The sequence below is a fragment of the Cupressus sempervirens genome, chromosome 2, assembly GCF_028749045.1.
Source record: "Cupressus sempervirens isolate cs-2001-9-10 chromosome 2, ASM2874904v1, whole genome shotgun sequence".
Classification (NCBI taxonomy): Eukaryota; Viridiplantae; Streptophyta; class Pinopsida; order Cupressales; family Cupressaceae; genus Cupressus; species Cupressus sempervirens.
The window spans coordinates 249,118,270-249,128,793 of NC_143119.1; the positions used below are offsets into that span (position 1 = coordinate 249,118,270).

At 34.6% G+C, this 10,524-nt stretch overlaps 1 protein-coding gene across 1 annotated transcript; it reads left to right on the top strand.

Annotated features, from left to right (window-relative positions):
* Positions 1–245: 245 nt before the first annotated feature.
* LOC149571990 (uncharacterized) lies at positions 246–2,045 on the top strand. The gene has a single exon (XM_089815760.1). It carries the CDS (start codon positions 246–248, stop codon positions 2,043–2,045), a length of 1,800 nt encoding a protein of 599 aa, XP_089671886.1.
* The last annotated feature ends 8,479 nt before the right edge of the window (positions 2,046–10,524 follow it).

Consider the following 10,524-nt stretch of genomic DNA (forward strand, 5'->3'; position numbering starts at 1 on the left):
TACCCTTTTACTCCATCTTTTGCCTCCCCTGTTAGGTGAATGATGGTGATACTACATTGGGGGAGTATCCTAAGAATTTGAGAGTATTGATATGTTGCATTCGTAATCTTGAGGATCAAGTGGAAAGTAATCTTGAGAGTATACATATCAAGAGGATCAAGTGGAATGTGAAGTATTAGTGTACAGTGAAAGAAGGAGCAGAATTATTTCTAAATGTTTGTAAGTGATCCAGGGGATCATTGGACATGTACTATGAAAATGCTGCTCATTCCCTCCCCTCTGCTATCGCCGAGATTGTTAGGCAAGATTGTGCTGTTGCTTTAAGGCGTGCCAAACCTCCCAAGTGTAATATCCCCCGTTCTGAGTCTCTTGCCTTCCAACACCTTCTTCGCAATCATGACCTCGTTATCTCTAGGGCAGATAAAGGCAATGCCACTGTTATCTTGGATAAATCAGACTATATTTCCAAGATGTATGACCTTCTCTCAGACCCTGACAGCTATAGGGTTGTTCATCGCAACCCGTGCAGCAAAATCTTGAAGAAGGTCAGATTGGCCATCGCCAACTCCTCGTTTGACGATGCCACCAAGAGGCGTCTCTTGCCCTCCAAAGAGCTTACTCCTCGTATCTATGGCATCCCTAAGATCCATAAAACCAATATTCCATTAAGGCCCATTGTGGATACTATGGGATCCCCTACCTACAAGCTTGCCTCCTTCTTAGCTAAGCTCTTATCCCCTCATGTCGGTAATGTTGACTCATTTGTCAAGGACTCGCAACACTTTGTTGATTTTATCCGTGATGCCTCGTGCGATGATAGGGATATCTTGGTCAGCTTTGATGTTGTTTCCCTCTTCACCAAAGTCCCCATCACCGATGCTATTAACATCATCAAGCGCAAGGTCAATTCTGAGGTTGCCTCCTTAGTAGAGTTATGTCTTCGATCCACTTTCTTCTCTTTCCAAGGGGTTATCTACGAACAAGTGAATGGTGTAGCCATGGGCTCACCCCTCTCTCCACTTGTCGCCAACCTCTATATGGAACATTTCGAAGACATTGAACTACGTTCTTCCCCTCTCAAGCCTAAATGGTGGAAACGTTATGTTGATGACACCAATGTCTATTGGCCCCATGGCCTTGAAAAGCTTGAAGAGTTTCATGCGCATCTCAACAATGTGGCTTCTTGCATTTCTTTTACCAAAGAGGTTGAATCTGCCAAGTGCTTACCTTTTCTTGACATCTTGATCATCAGGAAACCTAATGGTTCCTTAGGTCGCAAGGTTTTCCACAAAGCCACTCATATCGACCGCTATCTTCATGCTGCTTCGCATCACCACCCTAGCCAAAAAGTGGGCATTATCAAAACCCTTGCCTTGAGAGCCTTCCGTATTTGCGATGTGGACAACTTAGACCTTGAGCTTTCCCACCTCCGCCAAGTCTTCCTATGGAATGGCTACTCGCACAAACAAATCTCTCGGGCTTTCAAGCTCGCTAGGTCTTTCTCGCGCGCCTCCTCACTCCCTTCCTCCTCTCCCCCAGACCCCTCTTCTTTTGTCTCTCTTCCTTTCGTTGCCGGCATCTCTCACAAGATCACCAAAATTCTTACCAAGCATGGTGTGCGGGTGGCTTTCAGACCCTTGACCACCTTAAAAAATTGCATCCCCTCGCTTAAAGACCCCAGGGATGTCTTCTTGGAATCGAGCGTCTATAAGATCCAAGGCTCATGTGGCACTCCTTATATAGGTGAAATTGGTCGCTCTATCCACACGAGGATCAAAGAACATGCTGCTGACATTAGGCATGAACGAGTGGCCAAATCAGCCTTGGCAGAACACTCCGCCGCCACTAAGCATCATGTCTCCCTAGAAAACGCTCATGTTGTGTGCAGGGAAGACAACTTCTTCAAAAGGAAACTCAAAGAGGCTATTGAAATCTTCAACAACCCTTCCAACCTCAATCGCGATGACGGCTGGAACCTGAACACCTCTTGGCATCCTCTGTTGTCTTCCCTCCCTCCTCTTTCGCCTCGCGTTCTTCCCTCCTAGCTCGGGTTTCTCCCCTCCCCCTTTTTCTTCCACTTTTCTCTTTCCTGGCTCTCCGTTGCTCCCCTCTGTCTCTCCCCCTTCCCCCTCGCTTTCCAGCTCTGGGTGGATGCCTGTCCTCGTCTCCTCCACTCTCGCTCTCTCTCCCCCTCCTTCTCCCTCTCCCTCCCTCTTCGTCACCCTCAGTCTTGCTTCTCTCCTCGGGGTCCCCAACCTTTTTTCTTCTCTTTGTTGGTTGCCTTAGTTTTTTGCGGTCTGCACTTATTTTTACAGTTATTTATGTGTGTATTCCTTTCCGTTTATTTTTTAGTTTTTGGATTCTTTTTTCTTTCCATTTTTCTTTTTCTTCTTAATCTCTCATTTTTATTTTTATTTTTATTTTCTTTATTTTATTTTTCTATTTTTATTATTTATTATTTTTTATTTTATTGTATTTTTATAAAATTTCTCTTTTCTTATTTCTCTTTTCCAATTTTTATTTTTTCTTTTTGTTCACTTCGCTGTTTTCTTTCCTTGTTATCTTTCTATTAGTTAGTAATTTATTTTGGGTTGATTTCTTTTCTTTTCTTTCTTTTCTTTTTTTCCGATTTTATCTGATTAGTTTTTGTTTTTTACATTTATTTATTTTTATTTTACTTTCGTTTTGCATATTTTTGGTCTTTATATTTATATTTTTATACACTTGGGGATATTATTTTCGTTTTTCTGACTTTTTACACTTATTTTTTTTTTTTTCTTGTTATTCGCTTCCATTTATTTATTTACTTTTATTTTTTATTTTATTTTTATTTAAACTCTTTTTTTTTTATTGCCTCGCTCCATTTTCTTTTTCTTTTTATCATTTTTATTTTTTGTTTCTCTTGTTCGTTTTATTTTTTAGTTTTTTAGTTTCTTGCGTTCGTGTTCTATCGCTTCTGGTATTTTTGGCTTATATATATAGATATATATATATTCTTATTGATATTTACATTCATATAGATATATATTCGTATATATATCTATACGAATTTATTCACCTTGATTTATTCATTCATTTAGATTTTCTTTCATATTTATATATAGTTTTACATATATCCTCATAGATATATATATTCGTATAGATGTTCATTTATCCCCTTTGATATTTATGTAATTTTTTGTTTCTTAGTTTTTGCATGGTTACTGGCTTAGGTTTTTATTTATTTTTTGTTATTTATTACTTTAATTTATTGATTGTTTGTCCTTGTTTTCTGTTTTGGAATTTTTGATTATATATATATATATATATATATATATATATATACACACACACTTATTCTCATTTTTATATTCTTATTTTATTCTTGTTTCCTCATCATTTTCATTTCTCATCCTTGCTTCCTTGCATTTTCTTCTTTTGACTTCTCTCCCTCTCCGTCCTCCGTGCCTCCTCGGTCTCCGTGCCCCTTCCCTCCTCTCCATCCTCTTTTTATCCCCTCTCCTAGATCTGCACGCCATTTTTTGCTCTCAGTGACTCAGTGGCATCCTGATGATGGATCATACAGTATGATCCGAAACGTTGATGAAAAAACTCTCACACAATCTTCCCCAGAAATTAATTCAATATTCATGGATTGTGGAAATCTGTTTGCTTTGATGTACTATGAGATCTGGTTACAAGATCTAAAAAAATAGAAGTCTGGCTGACAAGTTAGAGACAGACAAAATAAATACATTTCAGTTCTATTATTCCACAAGGAATAATACAAAGATCATTTGGATAGTGGGTTCTTTGATCTTAACCTTGAAGTTGTTTGGGTAGTGGGTCCAACTATCTTCCACAACTCCTAACAAGGTTGGCACAATTTCTAACAGGGTTGGAATCTCCTAACAGGGAGTCATATATATTGGATGTTGTAACATAATCCTAATAGGGTATATCCTCTAACAAGGAATATTTATATTAGTACATCATCTTGTGGGTTCCATCCCCACTGGGGTTTTCCTCTAATCAAGGGTTTCCCTAGTTTAACATATTTGGTGTTAATTATGCATGAGTATCTTATTGTGGTTTCAGTATATATTAATAGCATGGTTAAGTTTGTTTAAGGATAATGATTGTGATGATAGTTGGATAACTAATTCACCATGCCTCCTCTTAGTTATATAAGTGGACTATATATTTTAATAATTAGTATTAGAGCATTAGGTCCTCTAAGATAAGGCTTAACAAATTTCAGAGATCAATGGTGAATATGTTTAGGAAAGATAGTATAAGATTTGATGGGGCCAACTATGATAGTTGGAACTCATATATTGTGCATGGGTCTAGGTTATTAGATTTTGACAAAGAGTGAGAAGACAAATGTGGAAGAAGGAAATCTTGAAGAATGCAATGAAGCACAGAGAGATATATTCATGTGTAACATGAGAGCTAGAGAAGCCCAACTATCAACTCTTCTAGAGAATGAATACAATCAAGTAAAGACATTCCAAACTTCTCATTTAATTCAAAAAGCATTACAAGTTACTTTTGAAGGTGATGAACATGCATAAAGAGTGAAATTGCAAAGTTGGATTTGTGCATTTCAAGATGCTAAGATAATGGAAGATGAATCCATCAAAAATTATCTAGGAAGAATATTAGAAATTCTTATAGGTATTCAATCTCTTGATGGAACTAAAAAAGATGATGAGGTTATATGGAATATCTTGAAAATTTTATCACCACCATTCAAGAAAATAGCTCAAATGATTCAGCTAGTAATGTCCTGTACCAAATATTTGGCAAAGGAAAATTTGCTTGGAAAATTAGAATATGTAGAAATAAAAATGAGATAGTTTGAAGAATTAGCCAGAGTTGAGACAACTTTTAGTGATATATACATTCGACCTAATCTATCAAGAAGTACAAGTGCAAGAGAAGATTTTTCCAGTACTAGCAGATTTGAAGAAGATAAGAAGATTAATGAAAGAATAACCCTTATGGTAAGAGAGAAAGATGGTAAGAAAATATTTAAATGTTGGACTTGTGATGAATATGTTCATTATGCATCTAAATGCCCTAAAAAAGAGAAAAAAATTAGAGGAAAATTTAAGCCTAGAAGAGATAAGGATAAAAAAAAATTTATATGCTAATGAGGATGAGGAATCTAATAGAAAAGATCAGAGTGAAAGTGTTGATGAATTAGGATTTGTGGCTATTAAGGAAGATAACCTTGATAGAGAAACTAAAGAAGAGAGAGATCTTGTTACCCATGTTGAGAAGAAATTAGAGTGGATAATTGATAGTAGATGTTCACATCACATGACTAGTGATATGAATAAATTGGTTAAGTTTAGAAATCATGATGGAGGTATTGTTAGAGTTGGCAATAATGCAACCTGTCATATTATAGGAAAACAATCTATTACTTTTGATGGTAAAACTAACATTGCTAATGTTTACTGTGTTGGTGGTTTGAAACATAATTTGCTAAGTGTTGGACAATTGTTATATGAAGGATATCTATTGCAATACATAGAAAAGACTTACATTATCAAAGACAAAGATGGTAAGTTGATTGGTACTAGAACTAGATCTAGAGGTAATGTATTTCAATTGAGTCCTACTGAAACAACATGTTTTGTTACAAAGGTTGATAATAGTTGATTATGTCATAGAAGATTTTATCATATAAACTTTGATAATATTGTGAAAGTTAGCAATACATTTGCAGTGAGAGATCTACCTAAGATTATCAAGCCTACTAATGTTATCTGCAAGGAATGCATTTTGGCTAAATAGAGGAAATTATCTTTTCCTAGCAAGAAGTTCTTTACAATAGAGAAAGTGAAGATTCTTCAAATAGATTTGAGTGGTCCTGCAAGAACTAGAGGATTCTACAGTGAAATTCACTTTATGATTTTTGTTGATGATTTTACTAGGATGATGTGGGTAGTGTTTCTTAGGGAGAAGTTTAAAGCTTTTTAAGAATTTAAGATATTCAAGAATAGAGTTGAAAATGAATCCGATGTTAAGATTAAGTGTTTAAGATCAAATAGAGGAGAAGAGTTCACTTCTAGAGAGTTCAACATGTTTTGTGAAGAGAATGGAATCAAAAGATAATTATCTTCACCTAGAACACTTGAATAGAATGAGATTGTTGAAAGAAGGAACAAGTCAGTAGCAGAAACAACAAGAGTGATGTTATTTGAGAATGATGTCTCAAAGACATTTTGGAGAGAAGCAGTTAATACTATAGTATATACTCTAAATAGAGTACATATTAGAAAAGTTATGAGCAAGACAACCTATGAGTTATGGTTTGGTCATTCACCATCAGTCAAGTATTTCAAAATATTTGGAAGTAAGTGTTACATAAAGAGAGATGATGATATTGGTAAGTTTGATCCTAGAAGTGATGAAGTTATGTTTCTTGGTTATTCATTGAAAAGAAAAGAATATAGATGTTTCAACTATAGAACTAAGACAATAGTTGAGTGTACAAATGTAAGAATTGATGAAAAATTTGGTACTGAAGAGAAGATGGTAGATTATAATTCTAATGAAGAAGAGGATAATTTTGGATTTGTTAGACAAAATGTTGAAGTTCTTTTTGAGACTAAAGATAACTTGTAGAAATATGTATATGTTGAGCATAGATAAGAAAAGAGATCTGAACCTAGGGAAGAGATCAGAGTTGAGATATCAACTCCTACTTCCAAAAAAAACATGACAAAGAATCACCCTCTAGAATAGATAATTGGAAGTAATGATAAAGGTGTGATGATGAGGAGCAAAATAAATAAGGAATTGTGTCTAATTTGTTAAGTGGAACCTAAGAGCATAGATGAGGCATGTAAAGATGATCACTGGATGCAAGCTATGAAAGAAGAACCAGATCATATTGTAAAGAATGGGACATGGGAGTTAGTTCCTAGGCCTAAAGACAAGAATGTGATAGGAACCAAATGGGTATTCACAAATAGGATGAATGAGCAAGGAGAAGTTGTGAGAAATAAGGAAAAACTTGTTTGCAAAGGATACTCATAGCAAGAAGGCATAGATTATGAAGAAACCTATGCACCTATGGCAAGAATGGAAGTAGTAAGGATGTTCTAGGCTTGTGCAGCAAGCAAGAATTTCAATGTTTATTAGATGGATGTCAAGTCAACTTTTCTTAATGGAGGACTTGAAGAAGAAATCTACATTGAGCAACCTGATGGATTCCCTCTGATAGAAGATAAAGATTTTTTATGCAGATTAGAGAAAGTATTATATGGTCTGAAGCAAACACCTAGAACCTGGTATGCAAGGTTGGACAAGTATTTATCAAAGGTACAATAGATGGTAATTTATATTTGAGGAAAATTGATGATGGTCTATTTTTCATTGTAATATTTGTGAATGACATGATATTTGGAGGAAATGATGAAGAAAGTGAAAAGTTTTCTGAAGAGATGAAAAATGAATTTGAAATGAGCATGATAGGAGAAATAAAGTTTTTCTAAGGATTGTAGATTGTGCAAAACAATGAAGGGATATTTATTTCACAAACTAAATATCTACAAGATTTGTTAAAAGTATTTGGTTTGGAATGTTACAAACTAGTTTGTACACCCATGATAGTTGGTCACAAGTTATCCAATAAAGATGAGACACCTACAATTGAGTAGAAGAAGTACAAATCTATGATTGGAGGATTGCAATATTTAACTCACACTAGACCAAATATAGAAAATAAAGTTGTGATTGTAGCAAGATTTTAAGTTGATCCTAAAGAGTATCATTATACAGTAATAAAGATGATATTCAAATATTTGAAAGATGCAATTTGGTATGATAGATCAAGTGATTTCACCTTGTGTACATATATTGATACAAACTAGGTAGGCAATATAGATGAAAAAAGGAGTAACAGTGGTGGGGCATTCTTTCTTGGAGGAAGATTGGTTTCTTGGTTGAGCAATAAATAACAATATATATCTCAGTATACAGATGAAGTAGAGTATGTTGCAGTAGCAAATAACTATAATCAAGTTATGTGGATGAAAAAAATGTTGAAGGATATTGGAATTGAGTTTACATAACCTGTTATCATTCACTGTGATAATATGTCTAAGAATCTAGTATTGCATTCTAAGACAAAGCACATATTAATACAATATCATGTTTTGAGAGAGAAAGTAACTGAAAAGGAAATAAAGCTAGAGTATGTAAGTACTAAAGATTAGATTGCAAATATATTTATGAAGCCTTTGTCTAAAGATACTTTTGAGTACCTAAGAGGTATGTTAGGGGTTGTACTCCTATCTACTTCAGAGTAGTTGATGCACGGAGTGCATCAGTCCAGTAGTACAAAGCACTATGGTTAGACTGAACTGAATGCTAATGCTTCTGGTATGGGGGAGTATTTGAAATGTATTGAGTCATAGAGGACTCTAAGTATTTGGTATTGAATAGTATCTTTGGACACTTGAGCTAGTTGATGTTTTGAGAAAATGATTAGAAATTGCTACATAACATTTGGTATGCAATTGGTATTGTGATTGACACCTTTGACATTGATGTCAATGGGGGAGAGAATGTACATGAAAAACATATTGAGAGAATGTACACAAGAAATGAGAAGATAAGAACCTATTGAGATGGAAATGGAGGAGAGTTATCTCTTTAGGAAGATTTAGAAAGATTCATGTAAGTGTGCAGAAGGATATGCAAGTGCATAGAAGAAAGTGTAAGTGCACAGACATAGCCTGAAAGTATTGGAAGTTGTTTACCATGAAGAACTATTGCTGATCCTAAAAGAAGAAGAAGAATATAGTAGTATTCCAAAGGATTTTAGAGTTGATTGATGAAGAGGATTTGAGAAGATGTCAGTAGCAAAGTATTGTTTGGTATTCTTGGAACTTAGATATTTTTCATCTATTTTGCCATCAATGCCAAAGGTGGAGATTGTTAGCATGAATTATGATGATACTACATTCAGGGAGTATCCTAAGAAATAAAGAGTATTGATATGTTGCATTCATGACTGCATTTGTCATTGATGTCAACATAGCAGTCTCTAAGGAAGTTTTTGATGATGTGCAGTGGAGGACATATTTGTGAGGTTTTCTTGACGATGTGGTTAAAGGGACTAAGTATGATTTGATGTTGTATGGAAGTTACACTTGTTTTACTAAAAGTAGTGCAAAATAGAGCATTGGAAAATAGAGTTCTAATGATCTATCACTATCTTTCATTTGAGATGTAATGACAGTGATGTGTAGATAATAGTGATAAAGGACAATCATGTGATGATGCCAACATGTGCGTAAGATGTGGTTTCACACCTGTATAAAGTTTTGTATAGACTGTGAATCAACAATGTTGTTGTAATCATGAATTAATTAATTATCTTATTTTAATTAATCGGGAAAGCCTCAAGGCCAACTCAAGCAATTATTATGAAGATATGTTATAAAGGAAAGTTGTTTTCTTTGTTTGTGAGTAGACTTGGATTAAGAAGATCAAGTGGAATGCAAAGTATTAGTGCGCAATGCAAGAAGGAGTAGAATACTTGTTGAATCTATATAAGTGATCCAAGGGATCATTAGATGTGTAGTATGAGATTTAGTTACAAGATCTGAAGGAACAAAAGTCTGGTTGATAGGACAGAGGTAGGGGAAAGAAATACATTTCAGTTCTATTATCTTGCAAGGAATAATATAGAGATCATTTGGATAGTGGGTTCTTTGATCTTAACCTTGAATTTGTTTTGGCAGTGGGTCCAGCTGTCTTCCATAACTCCTAATATGGTTGGCACAACTTCTAGCAGGGATTCAAAGTCTCCTAAAAATGATTCATATGTACTGAATGTTGTAACAGACTCCTAACAGGGTTTATCCTCTAACAAGGAATATTTATATTGGTACATAATCTTGTGGGTTCCATCCCCATTGGGGTTTTTCCTCTGATCAAGGGTTTCTCTGATTAACATATATGATGTTAATTGTGTATGCATATCTTGTTGTGGTTTTAGTTTATATTAATTACATGGTTAAGTTTGTTTAAGGATTATGTTTGTGATGATAGTTGGATAACTGATTCACCACTTCCCTCCCCCCTCTTAGTTATATTTGTGGACTATATATTCTAACATCCCCTTTGTTCTTAAGTAAATTTTCCTTCTATTATTCTTGTTTGTTAGCTCTACTTTACTTGGCATTTATTTTCAGCACAATTTTTGAAGAGTTTGTTCATCTTTCATTTTGATTATCCATATTGAATTCAATAATTGAAGTTGAATTTGTATTACTAGTAAAAAATTGTTATAATGCTTTAAATTTTTGCATATGGGTTTTTAATTTACTCCTCAGTCTTTGATTGGTGATTCCAGAATGCTCAATAGGACATTCAATTTTGCTAAGCATATTTATTCCCCATTTGTAAGGATCAATAGTAAAAGGGAGTTATTCAGATTTAAATGTTACTTTCTCTATAGGGATTAGATAAAAATGATAATTCTAGACTCCTGGTTCTTCTTGGCTGTTAATTATA